The following is a 19,871-nucleotide window of genomic DNA, read 5'->3' on the forward strand; positions in this document are numbered from 1 at the left end:
GTGGCTATTCTCTATATCACAATGTCTTCCCCTTCCTCTTTGATTTATGCATTTTATAATTTGTGCAACTTTCCTACAGCCTTCCCAGATGCTCCATCCACTCCAGAAATCACAGGGGTTACTAGAGAGACCATCACTGTGGCCTGGAAGGAGCCCAAGTCTGATGGTGGCAGCCATGTGTTTGGTTACCACCTCCAGATGAAGGACAGGAACAGCATTCTGTGGCAAAACGTCAACAAGACAGTAATTCGTGCAACACACTGCAAGGTTACCAACATCAATGCAGGGCTCATCTATGAGTTCAAGGTCGCTGCAGAGAACGCCGCAGGAGTCGGCCCCATCAGCAAGATCTCTGATGCTGTGCTGGCCATCGACGCATGTGGTTAGTGGTGGTCTTCTCAAGATATTCTGGTGCTTAGGCTATCCCAACATACAAGATGAAGGTATACTATATTGTGTTTAATCATGCCATCCTTCTGTTTCTCCAGAGCCTCCAATCAACTTACGCATCAGTGACATCACAAAACAATCCATCAGTCTGGCCTGGAAGAAACCAAACTATGATGGTGGCTCCAAGATCACCGGTTACATGATAGAGAAGAGAGAGGACGTGAACAAACGATGGACCAAGGCCAACCTGACTAACATATCAGATACACGCTACACTGTGACTGGTTTGACCCAGGACCAGACCTATGAGTTCAGAGTGATGGCCAAGAATGCAGTGGGCTCCATCAGTAATCCATCCTCCATTGCTGGACCCGTTGCCTGCGTTGACACCTATGGTTGGTTGAACTGTGGAAAGACTAAATGTTTAGCTTTTTTTACACAACTTCATCCCTCTATATATGCATATTTAATCTGTATATACATATATAGATAATATATAAATATATATATTATTTATATGTTTTATTTATATATATATATTAGCATATATTATATTATAATGAATGTATGATTATATTTACTAACAGAGCACAAGATGGTAACATTCTTCCAAATGATCTTTCAGGTGCTCCAGAGATTGAAGTGTCACAAGAGTACCTGAGCGAGGTGAGGTACAGTGCCGAGTCTTCTGTGGAGCTCAAGTTCAACATCACTGCTAAGCCCACTCCCACTATAGAGTGGTCAAAGGATGGCAAAGAGCTGAAGCCTAGTGCCCAGCTATCCTTCAAGCACACTGCTGAGTCCACAAGTCTGTTCCTGAGAGACACCACTCGTCTCAACTCTGGTTCTTACGAAGTCAAGGTCAAGAACTCGCTTGGGTCAGCCTATTCCACTGTTAGGCTGCTTATTCAAGGTATTGAAACATTATAATGATGTTCTTCTTGATCCTCTTAATAATACTTCAATGTGGCATGATGTGCAAATGATCTGTTAATAAATTAGTCAAATGACTTCATTATTGGACTGGATTCAATTATATGAAATAGTCTTGTCAGTAATTAATGTAGCCATCCATTTAGAGTCAATGTAAGAACAGAGGGGAACAGATTGATAGTTTTGTGTTTGTGTTCCTCCAGACAAGCCTGGTCCTCCTTCTGGAGAGATCCAGTTGAAGAAGGTGACAGCCGACAACATCACCATCATGTGGGCCCCGCCCTCTGACGAGGGAGGCGCCATGGTGACCCACTACATCGTGGAGAAGCGGGAGACCAGCAGGATCATGTGGTCCATCATCTCAGAGAAGCTGGTGGACTGCATCGTCAACGTGCCAAGACTCATCAAGGACAACGAGTACATCTTCAGGGTCAGAGGAGTCAACAAGTATGGAGTCGGAGATCCGCTTGAGTCTGAACCGGTCGTCGCCAGGAATGCTTTTGGTACATTGTGAAAGATACAAACCATCATGCACATGCGATGGCCCATCATTTTTGTGGTTTAGATTGTACGCCTTTAACTAAAACACATTATGTTATTTTGCACAGTTGCTCCCAGCGAGCCATCCAAACCTAAGGTGACGATGATTACCAAATCCACCATGACCGTTATTTGGGAGAGGCCAGCAATAGATGGAGGCAGCGACATCGATGGCTACTATCTCGAGAAGAGAGAGAAGAAGAGCTTGCAGTGGTTCAAGGTCAGTATCGATCATTTTTTCGCATGCCCTGCTGAGACCTAGCAGACTCCCACTAACGTATGTTTGTTCCCAGGTGGTAAAGGGCACCATCAGAGACACCAGGCAGAAGGTGGGCAGCCTGGTGGAGAACCATGAGTACCAGTACAGAGTATGTGCTGTCAACAAGGCTGGGGCAGGAAACTACTCAGAGGACTCTGACCTCTACAAGGCCTACGACCCTATCGGTATGTCCAACACAGATCTGATGCACCACCACCCTGAGCCTACACCTTTGAATTGTAGGTATTTGATGTATTGCAAAGCCATCATAACATCATTGTTCTGTTATTCAGACCTCCCTGGGGAGCCTTCCAAACTGAGGGTGGTGGACTCCACTAAAACCTCCATCACTCTGGGCTGGGAGAAGCCTGTGTATGATGGAGGCAGTGAGATTACACACTATGTTGTGGACCAGATGAACACTGAAGAAAGAGAATGGGTGACCATCAGCTCCCAAGGAGAGGTCAGGACCTGTGAATATGTGGTGTCCCACCTCAAACCTGGAACATACTACTTCTTCCGCGTCGCTGCCGTTAACTGCAAGGGCAAAGGAGAAGACATCAAGATGTACTCACCTATACAGGCCAAAGATATCCTGGGTTGGTATTAATGCACATCTTTAAGGCTCAGATAATACGACGGCCAGACATATGAGACCTAAGGAAAATATCATGTTTATAGGTTATATTTCATGTGTGATTTATAGTCATTTAGGGTTGCCCTGACTCAATATTTTTCATTGTCTAATGAAAAATAGACATTAGACAATGATTACTTTTTTTTAAACAATTATTTGATTATTAAAGATGAAATAGAATAAATGTCTTTCTATAGAAGATTCGAAGCATCAAATATTTGTAGTTACCCTTAAAATAGTAATATACATTTTGTAAACTGCATTTTCAGTATTCATATCATTGTTTTATTGACTTTGGATGTCTGTGTGATGTACAGAGGAGGCTGACATGGATCTAGATGTTCCCATGACAACCCAGTACATCGCAAAGGCGGGTCGTGACGTGGAGGTGTTCATCCCCCTGAAGGGACGCCCATCCCCTAATGTCACCTGGCGCCGTGATGACCGCAACATGGCTGGTGATAACCGCTACACCATCAACAGCTCTGAACGTGCGACCACCCTCCTCATCCCCAAGGTGACGCGTGACGACTGTGGCAAGTACCTGCTGGAGATTGAAAACGGTGTTGGAGAACCCAAGATCATCTCCATCTCACTCAAGGTCCTGGACAGTCCGTCCACTTGCCAGAAACTGATAATCAAGAACGTGACAAGAGGAAGACTGAGCCTCAGCTGGGAGGCTCCTCTGATCGACGGAGGCTCTCCAGTTACCAATTACATTGTTGAGAAAAAGGCATCCACAATGAAGGCCTACCAGGTGGTGTCTGCCGAGTGTGCCAACACCTCCTACAAGGTGACTGATCTGGAGGAGGATCTGGCCTATTTCTTCAGAGTATCAGCTGAAAACGAACATGGCATTGGGGACACCTGTGAGACATCTGAGCCCGTTAGAGCGACAGAGACCCCCGGCGCTGTCAAAGACCTGGTCATGTTGGATTCTACTAAGGCCTCTGTCACTCTGCAGTGGACCAGGCCTGACCATGATGGAGGCAGCCACATCTCAGACTACATTATTGAGAAAAGAACCAAGGAGGACCCCAACTGGACTCTTGGTGCAAGCTGCAAGCGCTGCAGCTGTGAGGTGACTGGACTAAAGGAGAATGCCATCATGGACTTCAGGGTATTTGCCAAGAATGAGAAGGGCAACAGTGATTTCTCCCAGATTAGCTCCATCACGGTCATGGACTTCATAATCCCACCAGAAGCAAACCTTATTGACTATCCCAACGGAGACCTGGCTGTTCGTATCGGACAGAACATCCACATTGAGCTGCCCTTCAAGGGAAAACCAAGTCCTACGATCAGCTGGATGAAGGACAATGTGCCTCTGAAGGAGAGTGAGAACGTTCGCTTTAGGACCACAGACAACAAGACATCTGTTACAGTCAGAGGAACCAAAAAGGAGCACGCCGGCCAGTATACACTGGTTCTAGATAACAGAGCACTGAAGAACTACTTTGACATTAATGTCATCACTCTAGGAGCCCCCTCTGTGCCCCTTGGTCCCATCCGTTTTGATGAGATCAAAGCCCAACACATCATCATCTCCTGGGGTGAACCTAAGGAGAACGGGGGTGGTGAGATCACCTGCTACATTGTAGAAAAGCGAGAGACATCCCATGCCAACTGGAAGATGGTATGCTCCAGTGTGGTCAGGACAAGCTTCAAGATCCCAAACCTGGTGAAGGGAACAGAGTACCAGTTAAGAGTCCGTGCTGAGAATAAGTTTGGCGTCAGCGAGGCACTGAACTCCTCTAATATCATTGCCCAACACCAGTACAAACCCCCGGGCGGTCCAGGTAAACCTGTTGCCTACAATGTCACCAGTGACGGTATGACCATACAATGGGAGGCCCCTGGCTTTGACGGAGGCTCTCCCATCATGGGCTATCATGTTGAGAAGAAGGACAGGAACAGTCTTCTGTGGCAGAAGGTCAACTCCAGCATCATCTCCAACAGAGAATACAGAATCATTGGCCTGATTGAAGGTCTGGAGTACTCCTTCAGAATTTATGCTGAGAATAACGCCGGCCTTGGCCCTGTTAGTGAACAGAGCAAGCACCGCCTGGCAATCTCTCCTGTTGGTGCGTCAACTCATTGCATTTAAAACACCAAACTAATTCCAATATATTAAATGATTTAAACCATCTGAATGATCCATGAAATGCAATAAAAACTCCTTGTTCGCATCTCTTAGATCCACCTGGAACTCCAAACTGCATTGATGTGACCAGAGACTCGGTGACACTGCAGTGGGACGTTCCCAAGAGGGATGGAGGCAGTAAGATTGTGGGCTACAGTGTAGAGCGACGTCAAGGCAGGGCCAAGTGGCTGCGCTGCAACTTCACTGACATCAGTGAGACGCAGTTCACCATCACCAGCCTTTCTGCTGGAGATCGCTTTGAGTTCAGAGTGATCGCCCGCAACGCTGTGGGCACAGTGAGCCCTCCTTCCAACTCCTCTGGATACATCATGACCAAGGATGAGAGCAGTATGTCTAGTCTTCTGATTTGACACACACAGCACACATGTATAAGCTCATATATTTATATAAATATAAATAACTTATATAATCATATCCTAAACAGCCTTAGTCAGAGGAATCACAATAGTTGACAGCTTTTATGTTCTATATGTTGATGTAAACATGCTGCTGACGTGTTATCTTCGTATCCAGTCACTCCAGAAATCGAGTGGTCTGCTGACCAGGCTTCGACCCTGAGAGCCGGAGAGAACATCAAACTGAGCTGCCGCATCACCGGAAGGCCCATTCCCCAGGTGACCTGGTACAAAGACGGCAAGGAGATCGACAAGAGAACCATGATTGACATGGAGATCGCTACCAACATTGGCTCCAGCAGTCTCTTTGTTCGAGACGCAGACAGGAACCACCGTGGCATCTACACTGTGGAGGCCAAGAACAGCTCAGGCGCCAAGAGAGCTGACGTGAATGTCAGGGTTCAAGGTTTGTGAACCCTATTCTTGCTGTTGGTAAAACTGGTTGGTATGTTTGGTGAACCCTATTGGTACTATTATTTAACCCTGTTGGTACTATTGGTAAACCCTGTTGGTAGTGTTGGTAAACCCGGTTGGTACTATTGGTAAACCCGGTTGGGACTATTGGTAAACCCGGTTGGTAGTGTTGGTAAACCCTGTTGGTAATGTTGGTAAACCCGGTTGGTAGTGTTGGTAACCCCTGTTGGTAGTGTTGATAAACCCTGTTGGTACTATTGGTAAAACCTGTTGGTAGTGTTGGTAAACCCGGTTGGTCCTAGACTATTGTTTAATTTTTGATGGTGAGGTCAAGGCCAAGGAAAACACACAATAGAGGCTTACTCTTTAAAAATCTATATTAATAACATAAATCTCAATGAATGGACATCTTTGTACCTCCAGACACCCCAGGGCCCGTAGAGGGACCTATTCGCTTCACCGGCATAACTGCTGAGAAGTGCACAGTGTGGTGGAACCCGCCAGAGAATGACGGCTGTGCTGGCATCACTCACTACGTGGTAGAGAAGAGGGAGACGTCCAGGATCTCCTGGGCCACCGTCACGTCCAAGTGTGAGGCCTGCTCCTTCAACGCCACCAACCTCATCAAGGGCAATGAGTACCAGTTCAGAATCTCTGCTGTCAACAAGTATGGTGTTGGCAAACCACTGGACTCTAATCCAATCGTTGCTCAAATGCAATACAGTAAGTACCCGCTTTGTAAGCCTAAACACTTAATATAAATATAATAATGATTTCAAGTGGTGTGTAACTCCCGACACTCTACTCTCCAGCCGTGCCTGAAGCTCCAGGTACCCCAGATTCAACCCATCTGACTGGAGATAGCATCACGTTGTGCTGGACCAGGCCCAGGAGTGATGGAGGAAATGAGATCAAACACTACACCCTGGAGAGAAGGGAGAAAAAGAGTCTGCGTTGGGTCAAGGTTTCCTCCAAGAGGCCCATCACAGAGCTCAGACACAGAGTCACAAACCTTACCCAGGGCAACGAGTACGAGTTCCGTGTCATGGCTGAGAATGGAGCTGGGGCCGGCCCCACCAGCAGCACCTCCAGGCTCTTCAAGTGCAGAGAGCCGACCAGTGCTCCTAGTGCTCCAACTCTGGTCAAGGTGGGCTCATTGTTAATGCATTAACAACGATAACTGAGGTTTTTAACCTGAAACTCAATAATAAATGGAAAATGAAAGGTTAATGTGAATTGGGACAAATATAACATTTGAACTCCTCTTTGGTAGGTGGTGGACTCCACCAAGTCCTCTGTCTCCCTCGAATGGACCAAGCCAGTATTTGATGGTGGCTTGGAGATCATTGGGTACAACATTGACATGTGTAAGGCCAGTCTGGAAGAGTGGCACAGAGTCAACAACCAGATCTGCATCAACACCAGGTACACCACCAAGGGCTTGGTGGCTGGTGAACTCTACAAGTTCAGAGTCAGTGCTGTCAACGGATCAGGACAGGGAGAGTCTGGGATCTCCAATACCGTTCAGGCCCTGGATCGACTCACTTCTCCTGAGATCGACATTGATGCAAGCTTCAAACAGACACACATTGTGAAGAATGGCCACTCTGTCACCCTTCACATTGCTTTCCGGGGCAAACCCACTCCTCTGGCTACCTGGACTAAGGCGGGCGGAGAACTTCCTATTATGGCAGATGTCAACACTACAGAGTCTTTCTCCACAATGACCATTGAAGGCTGTACCCGCTACGAAGCTGGCAAGTACACCCTGTCGCTGGAGAACAACGGTGGCCGCAAGTCAATCACCTTCACTGTCAAGGTGCTGGACACCCCTGGGCCTCCAGGAGCTATCACTTTCAAAGACGTTACCCGTGGAGCACTGACCATGATGTGGGATGCCCCAACCAATGATGGAGGAGCCCGCGTCCATCACTACAAGGTAGAGAAGCGTGAAGCCAGCCGTCTTGCTTGGCAGGAGGTTAGCTCTAAAAGCTCTCGCCAGATGCTCCGAGTCACCGGATTGGACATTGGTTTACCATATCTCTTCAGAATAATCGCCGTAAACCAGTATGGACAAGGAGAGCCTCACGAGATGACAGAGCCCGTGGTGGCTACAGAGGAGCCAGCTCCACCCAAGAGGCTGGATGTCGTTGACACCACCAGCTCCACAGCCTCCCTGGTGTGGCTGAAGCCTGAACATGACGGAGGTAGCCGCATCAGAGGCTACATAGTGGAGTTTAGAGTGAAAGGAAGTGACTGCTGGGTTCTAGCTGGTGAGACCAAATCGCTTAAAATGCTTGTGGAGGGTCTGAAGGAGAACTCAGAGTATGACTTTAGGGTCAAGGCCAAGAACAACACTGGAGTCAGCGAACCCCAGGGAACCTTTACCTCTGTGGTGATCAAGGAACCTCGCATTGAGCCCACGGCCGACCTCAGCAGCATTACCAACCAACTCATCACCTGCAAGACCTCCAACACCTTTACCCTCGACATACCCATTAGTGGAAGGCCTGCTCCCAAGGTGACCTGGAAGCTGGAAGAAATGAAGCTGAAGGAAACTGACAGAGTATTCATCAGAACAACCAATGAAAGAACTACGCTGGTGGTCAAAGACAGCAAGAGGGGAGACAGTGGCAAGTACTACCTGATCCTGGAGAATGCTGCTGGAGTCAAGACCTTCACTGTGACCACATTGGTGGTGGGCCGACCGAGTGCCCCCACTGGCCCAGTGGAGATATCTGGTGTGTCTTCAGAGTCCTGCAGCCTGTCCTGGTCCGAGCCTGCTGACGACGGTGGCACAGAGATCACCAACTACATCGTAGAGAAAAGGGAGTCAGGCCATGCCTCTTGGCAGGTGGTAAACTCCAGTGTAAAGAGAACCACCATTAAGGTGACTCACCTGACCAAGTACATGGAGTACACCTTCAGGGTGTGTGCTGAAAACAAGTTTGGAGTCAGCAAATCGATTGAGTCTGCTGCAGTGGTCATTGAACATCCATTCGGTGAGTTGTGTCTCCGCGTGGAAAAAACAAAAAAAATGATTGCCTTATAATCTATGAACAGTGTATTTCAGGCAATTCTTATTGAAAGTAATATGGTTTATTTTTCATTGGTTTCATCTAGTTTCTCCCAGTCCTCCTACTCGTCCAGACGTGGTATCTGTATCTGCTAGTGCCATCAGCATTAAATGGGACCTGCCTTATGCTGATGGAGGCAGTGCTGTGACTGGCTACTGGATTGAGAAGAAGGAGAGAAACACCATTCTGTGGGTGAGAGAGAACAAGCTGCCTTGCCTGGAGTGCCATTACAAGGTTTCCAGCCTGATCGAGGGCCTGGAGTACCAGTTCAGGGTGTATGCCATGAACATTGCAGGACTCAGCAAAGCCAGCGAGGCATCCAGACCTGTGATTGCCCTCAACCCAGTTGGTAAGGAACATGACGCTTTCTTCTCCAATATTACAATTACAATTAGGGCATTTAGCAGACGCTTTTATCCAAAGCGACTTACATCAGTTAATATTGATTTGGTTGAGGACAATGATCCAGTTTTCAGTACAATAACTTCTGACTAGCCACGTTTTTAATATGCTGAGGTTAACAGTAACAACTTTCTTACTCTTCGTCCCTGATCAGATCCTCCTGGTAAACCCGAAGTGACAGACATTACCCGTTCCTCCGTCACCCTGGCCTGGACTGTGCCTTCCAACGATGGTGGTAGTAAGATTGTTGGCTATGTGGTGGAGAGGAAGGTCTACAGCACAGATGAGTGGGACGACAACCGCTGGCTGAAATGTAACTACACCACCATCACCGAGACTTACTTCACTGTGGCCAGCCTTGGAGAAGGAGAGACCTTTGAGTACCGGGTCATCGCCAAGAACGCTGCTGGAGTTCATAGTGCTCCCTCTGAGACCACTGGACCCGTCACATGCAAGGATGAATACTGTAAGTAACATCGAGATCGATAACAGTACAGTCACCCTTCTCTTAATTTGTTCTGGTCATCAGCATTGATGTGGTTCATATCAAAATTGGTAGAATATAATATATCAAATATTAAATCTAGCTTCAGAAGTTATTGAGTATAAACTAGTCTGGGCGCATATTTTCATATCACTGCACAGCTATAGACTGACTATAGACTAATGATATGTAATATTGATGATTGTTAGTGTCTTCCATGGTAACATTGTTTAAAAACCCTTTTCTGCAGCTCCTCCCAAAGCTGAACTCGACAGCAAGCTGATGGGCGAGACTGTCACTGTCCGAGCTGGATCAGACCTTGTCCTAGACGGGGCTGTGGGAGGAAAGCCAGAACCTAAGGTGTTTTGGTCCAAGGGAGAGAAAGTTCTGGAGCTGGGAGAGAAATACTCGCTAACCTACACCACCACTAGAGCCATGGCTGTCATCAAGAACTGTGACCGATACGACACTGGCAGATACATCCTGACAGTCAAGAATGCCAGTGGAATCCGGAACGCTGCAGTTAACGTGAAAGTCCTCGGTAAGGAGAAGATATTCAACTGGACTGCCTCTCTATACAAACAGGACTCATGATTGTTCCTCTCCTGCTCTTAGTTACTGTGAGTCATCTAAATAATGTATGTATTGTATATCTGCAGACACCCCTGGAGCTCCAGCTGATAAAATAGTGATCAGCCGTGTCACTGAGGAAAAGTGCTCGGTGTCCTGGAAGATTCCTCTGGAGGACGGGGGAGACTTGGTAACACACTACATTGTGGAGCGAAGAGAGACCAGCCGCCTCAACTGGGTCATCATGGAGACAGAGTGCAAGACACTGTCCTGCGTCAGCAGCAAACTCATCAAGAACAACGAGTACGTCTTCAGAGTCAGAGGAGTCAATAAGTATGGAGCTGGAGTCCCTCAGGAGTCTGAGCCAGTCGTCGCCAGGAATGCCTACAGTAAGCAATGCCCCTGAAAACTAGTCCAAACTCCATCTGGTTCTGTTTGGATGCCTTCCTGACCTGCTGTGTCTCTTCTAGCCATCCCAACGCCACCAGGTACCCCTGAGACCACGGCGGTGGGCAAAGAGCATGTCATCATTGAATGGATGAAGCCGGAGAGCGATGGAGGCAGCGAGATCAAGACCTACATGGTGGACAAACGAGAGAAGAGCAGCACCAGGTCAGATACTCACTATTCTCTTCCTCATCTTTTCCTCTCTCTCTCCCTGTTCAACAGGCTCTCTGTTTAACGCTTTTTCTTTCTCTCTGTTCAGATGGACACGCGTCAATAAGACCTTCACCATCTATGACACTCGTCTGAAGATCACAGGCCTGTTGGAGGGTAGTGACTACCAGTTTAGAGTGACGGCGATCAACGCAGCCGGCAGCAGTCAGCCAAGCGACGCCTCTCCTTACATCCTCTGCAAGGACCCCACTTGTAAGGAACCCAGATGGCTATTCCTATGCAAATGTGGTTATTTTTAGTTATTCATCCTTGCCCTTCTACGAATGACTGTGATGCTGTGTTTCTCTCAGATACCCCGGCACCTCCCTCAGTTCCTCGCATCACTGACACCACCAAGCACAGTGTTAGTCTGACCTGGACGCGACCCATGTACGACGGTGGCTCAGATGTCACTGGCTACGTGGTGGAGATCCTGGAGGAGGACTCTGAGCAGTGGTACCGTGCCACTGCCAAACCTATCAAGACCAATAAGTATGTCGCTGCCGGTCTGGCATCCAATAAGAAATACTGCTTCAGGGTTGCGGGCACCAACAGCAACGGCACTGGAGAGTTCAGCGAGCCCTGCTTGCCCATAGAACCCGTGGAGAGAGTTGGTAAGTAATTCCTCTCTATGTTTCGGTGACGTACAGCTGGAAAAAAAACTGCAGATGAAACTCATTCAGTTTTCTGACATTAGCTGACTATTAGTATTATTGTCTTGAAAAATGAATGAATTATAATATAGTTGATTCATTGATAGGGTTGCATTATATAGGCATACATATGTATCAGCGTATTAATAGGCTGTTGGTTTTTCTCCCCAGACATGCCAGACCTGGAGCTGGCTGAAGACCTGAAGAAAACAGTTTGTTTGCGTGCCGGAGGAACCCTTCGCCTCTTTGTGGCAGTAAGCGGCCGGCCGACCCCCGTGGTGACATGGAGGAAGACCGGGGTGGAGCTCCAAAGCAGAGGCTTCATTGAGACCATTGACAGTCACACATGTCTGGTGGTGGAGAAGGTTGACCGCTATGATTCAGGGAAATATGTTGTGGAAGCTGAAAACCCCTCTGGAAAAAAGACCACCACCATTCTGGTTAAAATCTACGGTAGGTCATAGCCAGTGTTTGTAATAACGCTGTTTGAAATAACGCTGTTTAAAATAACGCCGTTATTTTTTCAGTAACAGGGTAATCTAACTAATTACTGTTTCCATCGTTACAACACCGTTACACTTACTGTACGTTAAATGCGGTGCATTACTATGAATTGATTGAATAAACTGTGTGATTCGAACGCACCCCTGGCTCCAAACACAAACTGCTCGTGAGGAGACCGGGTGGGTTAACAACGAGATAAGCGATTATGATTGGCTAAGGTAGAGTCATGTTTCATGGTAGCCAATCAAAGCCAGTGTTTTTACACACAAGCCAGGACACGCGCGCCACACACACAGACACACGCAAACGCACACACCAAACAGAAACTGCGAGTCCGGAGCAATCCGATGAAAAGTTGGCATTTTCTGTAGTATTCGGCAGATGTTCCACAGCCTTTGCAACTAGGCAAATTAGAAGTTGGAAGTATATCAGGGCCTTGAATGGGCAGTTCAACACATTACGGCCAAGTGAAAACTGCTCAGAAAAATCCAAATTCTTTGACATATAGCAACTTTCTTTTTTTATAGAAACGCAAATAGTTACTTTCCCTGGTAACTAGTTACTTTTATTATAGAGTAATTATAGAGTAAGTTACTAACTCAGTTACTATTTGGAACAAGTAGTGAGTAACTATAACTAATTACTTTTTTAAAGTAACGTCCCACTGACACTGGTCATAGCAACATAATAATGTATCATAGCGAGAAAAATGACATTACAGGAAGTGTTATGTCTTTTTGTGTCTGATGCAAGTGTCGTCATTATGTTTTCCTGATGCCTTCCAGATACCCCTGGGCCTCCAGGTTGTGTGAATGTGAAGGACTACACCAAGGAGTCTGTGGTCATCACCTGGGATCCCCCAAGCATTGATGGTGGAGCTCATGTCAGCAACTACATTGTTGAGAAGCGTGAAGCCAACATGAAGTCCTACAAGACAGTCACCACTGAGTGCAGGAAGACATTGTTCAGGATCTCTGGCCTGGAGGAAGGAATCCACTATTTCTTCAGAGTCCTACCAGAGAACATCTATGGCATTGGTGAACCCTGCGAGACCTCAGAGGCTGTGCTGGTATGTGAAGTTCCTTCTGTACCAATGGACCTCCAGATTGTGGACGTGACAAAGTCCACCATCTCACTACGGTGGGAGAAGCCTCTCCATGAAGGAGGCAGCAGGCTAACGGGCTACATCATCGAGGCCTGCAAGGTGGGATCAGACAGGTGGAGCGCCGTTGCAACCGTTAAATCTTCGGTTTCCCAGCACACAATCCAGTCCCTGACGGAAAATGACCAGTACCTGTTCAGAATAAGAGCCACCAACAGCAGAGGCATGAGTGAGCCCATGGACATCATTACCCCTGTCACCATCCAGGAGATCAAAGGTATGCCGTTCGTCCTACAGTGAAGATAGATTATGTCATTAAAGTAAGGCAGGACAACAGGATCTAAAAACCTAAAACGATTACGTATCAGACAGGGATGCATTCACTACACCTACCCAATATGTTAAGGAAATCTCAAAAACCCATTCATTTAAGGGCTGACGTTGACGCGTTAACACTTACTGTTCATCTGGAAACCTTAACTTGTAACTCATTTTTTTCTTGAAAAGTTTGTCACTTTTTGACTCGGTCGCATCCCAGATCTGCCAGCTTGGCGTGTCAGGTGTGTGATTGATGCCTTCTTATGGAGAAATGGCCAACAGATTTAGAAGTGATTTACTCTTTGGTGGTGGGCAATTCTTACTTGTCTTCGCCGTTCAGCTTCCTATGAGAGAGTAAGTCAGTTCTAGGAAGTCAAACCTAATTTATAGTACACGTAGTACACAGAGTGCACTATTGCATATCAACACCAATGTTAAAGCCAAGTGACGACCATAAATGCCATGGCTGTACGTGGACTTTCTGCGCCCCTCCAAAATGCTGCACAACTGCGACTATAATGCATGAAACAGAGTAGTGAATGTGTCGCTTTTTCTCTGCTTGACAAAAGTGCTAGGAAGTCAAACCTCATTGCTTACATCATCTGATTTTTGGAAGGCTTTACTTATCTGCCATAACATACATTAACTTAATTTGAGGACTTTTCCCAGCATATTTTGATATTGTGATTAATCACGATTTAATCACTGTGATGGAGTAGAAGGAAATCTATATACTGAATGTACGAGGGGCTTCAATGGACTCCATCAAACATGATTTTCTGAATCTTAATGCACACCTAAATAACATAATTAGCCGAAAACTAGTTACCAAAACATCTGTGAAAATGTGCTATTTTTTTCTGTGTTTCTAGTAATGCCCATGATTGACATGACCAGCATCCCTCAGAAGATAGTCCATGTGCACTGTGGAAAACCCATCGACCTGAACATGCCCATCAAGGGACGTCCTCAGCCCATCTGCTCCTGGTTCTTTGGAGGCGTAAAGATGAAGGACAGCCTGGAACGCATTAAAATCGACAGCAACGGCAAATACACTCGTCTTGTGGTGCGTGAGACAACAATTAATGATACCGGAAACTACTCCCTGGAGGTGAAGAACAGCATCGGAACAGTTAGAGAGGTCATGAAGGTCATCATCCTTGGTAGGAACGCCACAGTTGTACAAAGTCATGTAAAAAAAAATTCTAAAGATGTTTCACACATTTTTGTTGCATTTGTTGAAATAGTTCTGTGTTTTTGTGTGTCCAGACAAACCTGGTCTCCCAGTGGGTCCAGTTCGTATTGATGAGGTTGATGGGTTGTCTGTGACGATGAGCTGGGATCCTCCAGAGAAAGATGGTGGAGCTAATGTCAGCGGTTATGTGGTTGAGCAGCGTGAAGCCCACCGACCTGGCTGGAGCACGGTGTCAGAGTCTGTGACCAGACCCTGCTTTAAGTTCACCAGACTCACTGAAGGCATTGAATACGTCTTCCGTGTCGCTGCCATGAATCGCTTTGGTTTTGGAGGCTTCCTTCAGTCAGAGGTGGTGGATTGCAAGAGCGCAAAGAGTAAGTTATTTCCTTACTTCTCTCTCCTAATCTCTACTCAGCCCTCTGCTAATCCCTTTTATCTCTCTCCTCATTTTCCTCACCATCTCTCTTCATCTTTCCTCGGATGGATTGTTAATATACATGCGCATACCATGTGGATTTCAACAGTTCTAACTACTGCTTGTACCCGCAGCTATCCCTGGACCTCCCAGCAGACCAGAGGTGGTTGATGTGACCCGCGAGGGCATGACGTTGACATGGCAGGCACCAGAGGACAATGGTGGCTCCACCATTGCCGGCTACATAATTGAGCGTAAGCAGGCTGGTTCCGACAGATGGATGCCAATAAGCAAGAACCCTGTCACCATGACTCGGTTCCGCTCCTCTGGGCTGATCGAGGGTCTCGAATACGAACATAGAATCACCGCCATCAACTCGAGAGGAGCTGGCAAACACAGCGAGACCTCAGTCATCACGGTGGCCATGGATCCAATTGGTACGTAGCACAAATCTTAGAAAACACAATGTGCAGGAACAGATTTGACTTCATTGTATAATCTGTCTAGTTCACTGACTCTAGTGCCAGTGCATGTGTAGTGCCTTGCACCATGAGTAGAGCCATCATACTTATGGAACCGTTTTCTTGTTCCCTAACAGAGCCTCCAAGCGCTCCTCTCCATCCCAGAGTCACAGACACTACCAGGACCTCTGTGTCTTTGGCCTGGCTTCGTCCTGAGGAGGAGGGTGGATCTGTGGTGACCGGCTACTTGATTGAGATGCAGAAGGTAGACCAGGTGGAATGGACAAAGTGCAACACCACTCCAATAAAGGTGTGTGAATACACCCTGACACACATGCCCCAGGGAGCAGAGTACAAGTTCCGTGTCATGGCCTGCAATGCTGGCGGCCATGGAGAACCGGCCGAGCTGCCAGGTGTGGTGAAGGTCCAGGAGATGCTTGGTAAGAAATAACATCAATGAAAAAATATTAGCTATCACCATTGACACATCCTTCCTTCCTTCGTGCCTCATTGTTTTTCTCATGTTTGACTAAAATACTATACTAACTCGCTGTATGACCATTCTCCAGACTACCCGGACTATGAGCTGGATCCTAAATATGAGGAGGGATATGTGGTGAGGCAGGGCGGAGTGGTTTGCCTATCTGTGCCCATCAAGGGTAAACCTCTTCCTATATGCAAGTGGACCAAGGATGGCCGTGACATTTCCCACAGAGCCATGATCGCCACCCATGATGATGTCACCGAACTAGTCATCAAGGATGCCCACAAAGATGACACCGGAACCTATGACTTGGTGCTGGAAAACAAATGTGGCAAAAAGGCTGTCTACATTAAGGTTGGTGGTTACACCAGTTAGACAGCTCATTCAAAAGCCAGGCTCTGTAAGAGTTCTCATAGGAATAGTTTGGATGAACTGGTATACTATGTATATATATATATATATATATATATATATATATATATATATATATTATAGTGAGTTATGTTTCAATGTAATTGTTAGGCATCAATGTTGAGTATAAACATTTGACTATTAATTTGACTATAACCTGCTAATCTGTCAAACTTCAGGTAAAGGTGATTGGGCGCCCAGATGTCCCAGAAGGTCCTCTGGAATTTGATGACATCCAGGCACGCTCGGTCCGAGTCAGCTGGAGGCCTCCTTCAGACGATGGGGGCTCTGACATCCTGGGCTATCTTGTGGAGAGAAGAGAGGTTCCAAAGGCTGCCTGGTGTACAGTAGATTCCAGAGTTACCGAGACCTCGCTGGTGGTGAAAGGACTGAAGGAGAATGTGGAGTATCACTTCAAGATCTCCGCTGAGAATCAGTTTGGTGTTAGCAGATCCCTCAAGTCTGAGGATGCTGTCACGCCAAAAACACCTCTGTGTGAGTGTTTAGATCCAATATCAAACATAGGCTACTAGACTACAAGCTAAATATGATGCATTATGGATGCAATATTTAATAATATTAATAATGAAACCAAGTACCTTCTCTGTAGTTTCAATCAATAGCAAGCTTTCTCCTCCATTCAAATACTGCCTCAAAATAACTCATTTGTATGAACTTCAGGCCCACCGGAACCCCCCAGCAACCCAGCAGAGATCATGGATGTGACCAAGACCTCAGTCTCTCTGTCCTGGGCCCGTCCCAGGGATGATGGAGGCTCCAGGGTTACTGGCTATTATGTGGAGAGGAGGGAGGTGTCCACAGAGAAATGGGTCCGCCACAACAGAACACACATCACCACCACCATGTACAATGTGACCGGCCTCATCCCTGATGCAGAGTACATGTTCAGAGTCATAGCTCAGAATGAGATTGGCCAGGGTGAACCTGGACCTCCCTCAGAGTCTGTGATCTGCAAAGATCCATTCGGTGAGAGCAAATGTTCTATGTTGTCTGTCTGCTTTATCTTGTTTTGATATACATTTTGTAAAATTCTTTATTTCTTTAGAATTTGACCTCAGTTGGACTGTTAAAACACCAATTGCACTCTGTCTCTCTGTCCTCAGACAAACCTAGCCAGCCAGGGGAGATTGACATCATCTCTGTCACCAAGGACTGCATCACAATCCACTGGTTGAGACCTGAAACTGATGGTGGAAAGGAGATTCTGGGCTACTGGATCGACTTCAGACAGGCCGGAGAGAGTGCCTGGAAGAGGTGCACCAAGGAGCGCTCTAAGGACCGCCAGTTCACCATGGGAGGTCTGATTGAGGCCACTGAGTATGAATTCAGAGTGATGGCTGAGAACGAGACAGGACTCAGCCGGCCCCGCAGAACACCAATGGGCATTAAGACCAAGCTGAGTGGTGAGTCCATCAACACATCAAATCCGAGCCAGGCTGCAGGAATTATTTGATGGTTTAATGCTATAAGCGTCATTTATTTTTGTTATTTCCAAAGTTGGTGAGGCTCCAGCCCTGAAGGAGGATGTCCAAGATGTCACTACCAAGCTTGGAGAGTCTGGAACTCTAACCTGCGGAATCATTGGCAGACCACTGCCTGAGATAAAATGGTATCGCTACGGCAAGGAGCTGATTCAGAGCCGCAAGTACAAGGTGAGCTCTGATGGTCGCAACCACTCCCTGAGCATTATGACGGACGAGCAGGAAGACGAGGGTGTGTACACCTGTAGGGCCGTCAACGACGCCGGAGAGGTTGAGACCAGCGGTAAACTACGACTCCAGGCAGCCCCTCAGTTCCACCCTGGCTTCCCTCTCAAAGAGAAGTACAATGCTGGTTGTGGAACCAGCCTGAGGCTGCATGTGGTCTACATCGGCCGGCCAATCCCCCAGATCATGTGGTTCTATGGCAAGAAGCCCCTGAACGCTTCAGAGAATGTGATCATTGAGAACACTGAAAGCTACACCCACCTGGTGGTGAGGAATGTCCAGAGGAAGAGCAATGCTGGCCGCTACAAGGTGCAGCTCAGCAACATCTATGGAACTGTCGACACTTCACTGCGGGTTGAAATCCAGGGTAACTTTATTTTCTGTCAAGATAAATACAGAAATTATAAATGTTGGAATTTACAAATACAATATCCTGATGTGTACTTCCTTTAACTTCCTTTTTAAACAGACAAGCCATGCATACCTGAAGGCCCCATAGTTGTTGACGCCTTGCTTAAGAGCTCAGTCATCATCAGCTGGAAGGCTCCCAAGGACGATGGAGGCTCAATGATCACCAACTACATTGTGGAGAAGCGAGAGGCCAAGGAAGGGGAGCAGTGGAACCTGGTGTCCTCGTCTGTCTCTGGTACCACCTGCCGTGTTCCCAATCTGGTTGAGAGTGCTGGATACTACTTCAGAGTGTCTGCTCAGAACCAGTACGGAGTCAGCGAGGCTCTGGAGATCCCATCCGTCCTCATCATTAAGAGTCCATTCGGTAAGCAGGACCGCTTTCGTTAAGGGATTAACCATGCCTTAGTATATATTTTTACCATACCACAATGAGTGGTTTGTTATAACATCATAACTTTGTGATCATCTTTTATTCTTTGTTTGCATAACAATGAAAGAAAAGTCTAGAAACAATGTGTACTGCTTGTGGTTCACAGAGAAGCCTGGAATCCCCCAGCAGCCTTTTATCGTCAGCTCCGACAAGAACTCATGTGTTGTCTGCTGGAAGGCTCCAAGCAGCGACGGAGGAGCTAAGGTCTCGAACTACTACCTTGAGAAACGTGAGAAAAAGCAGAACAAATGGATGTCTGTAACCTCTAAGAAAATCCAGGAGACCACCTATGAGGTCAGAGGATTGCTCGAGGGCTTTGAGTACGAGTTCCGCGTCAAATGTGAGAATATTGGTGGAGAGAGTCAGTGGAGCGAGATCTCTGCACCAATCATCCCCAAGTCAGAACAAGCACCTCGCGCACCAATCTTCAGGGAGGAGATAAGAGACATGACTGTCAAGTATCACGCCAATGCCACCTTTGTCACTAAGGTGCTTAATTTTCCTTATTTGACATCTTAAACTGTTTCACAAATATATATCAGCAAGGTTGTTTTTTCCTTAAATCCAATAAATAAGTTCAGACATACAGTAAAATTGCTTTTCTTATTAAGGTGGTTGGTCATCCCAAGCCTATGGTTAAATGGTACCGTGGTGGAAAAGAGCTTCTGGCAGATGGAACAAAGATGAAGGTCCAGGAATTCAAGGGAGGATACTACCAGCTCGTCATTCACACCGCTGATGAGAGCGACGCTACAATTTACCAGTTCAGAGCCACCAACTCTGAAGGATCCATCTCCACCACAGTCAATCTAGATGTAGAAGGTAAACCTTCTTTACT

The 19,871-nt window shown here is 46.9% G+C and overlaps 1 protein-coding gene across 1 annotated transcript in view; it reads left to right on the top strand.

Annotated features, from left to right (window-relative positions):
• ttn.2 (titin, tandem duplicate 2) overlaps positions 1-19,871 on the top strand; it is a gene marked incomplete at its 5' end in the record, with an annotated part of 205,553 nt that overhangs the window by 172,224 nt on the left and 13,458 nt on the right. Inside the window, 34 exons of the mRNA XM_079733755.1 lie at positions 80-382; positions 489-785; positions 1,016-1,303; positions 1,527-1,826; positions 1,932-2,083; positions 2,157-2,307; positions 2,416-2,721; positions 3,077-4,843; positions 4,957-5,250; positions 5,437-5,724; positions 6,156-6,455; positions 6,545-6,879; positions 7,006-8,734; positions 8,856-9,158; positions 9,366-9,677; positions 9,946-10,236; positions 10,355-10,654; positions 10,736-10,877; positions 10,972-11,135; positions 11,234-11,536; positions 11,747-12,028; positions 12,865-13,458; positions 14,372-14,662; positions 14,769-15,068; positions 15,244-15,546; positions 15,708-16,010; positions 16,140-16,408; positions 16,645-16,960; positions 17,147-17,452; positions 17,590-17,889; positions 17,984-18,559; positions 18,662-18,967; positions 19,140-19,522; positions 19,645-19,855. Coding sequence (XP_079589881.1) covers positions 80-382; positions 489-785; positions 1,016-1,303; positions 1,527-1,826; positions 1,932-2,083; positions 2,157-2,307; positions 2,416-2,721; positions 3,077-4,843; positions 4,957-5,250; positions 5,437-5,724; positions 6,156-6,455; positions 6,545-6,879; positions 7,006-8,734; positions 8,856-9,158; positions 9,366-9,677; positions 9,946-10,236; positions 10,355-10,654; positions 10,736-10,877; positions 10,972-11,135; positions 11,234-11,536; positions 11,747-12,028; positions 12,865-13,458; positions 14,372-14,662; positions 14,769-15,068; positions 15,244-15,546; positions 15,708-16,010; positions 16,140-16,408; positions 16,645-16,960; positions 17,147-17,452; positions 17,590-17,889; positions 17,984-18,559; positions 18,662-18,967; positions 19,140-19,522; positions 19,645-19,855 — 13,065 coding nt within the window. The remainder of the gene's footprint in view (positions 1-79; positions 383-488; positions 786-1,015; positions 1,304-1,526; positions 1,827-1,931; positions 2,084-2,156; positions 2,308-2,415; positions 2,722-3,076; positions 4,844-4,956; positions 5,251-5,436; positions 5,725-6,155; positions 6,456-6,544; positions 6,880-7,005; positions 8,735-8,855; positions 9,159-9,365; positions 9,678-9,945; positions 10,237-10,354; positions 10,655-10,735; positions 10,878-10,971; positions 11,136-11,233; positions 11,537-11,746; positions 12,029-12,864; positions 13,459-14,371; positions 14,663-14,768; positions 15,069-15,243; positions 15,547-15,707; positions 16,011-16,139; positions 16,409-16,644; positions 16,961-17,146; positions 17,453-17,589; positions 17,890-17,983; positions 18,560-18,661; positions 18,968-19,139; positions 19,523-19,644; positions 19,856-19,871) is intronic.

This window comes from Pollachius pollachius, assembly GCF_949987615.1.
Source record: "Pollachius pollachius genome assembly, chromosome: 3".
NCBI classification, from domain to species: Eukaryota; Metazoa; Chordata; class Actinopteri; order Gadiformes; family Gadidae; genus Pollachius; species Pollachius pollachius.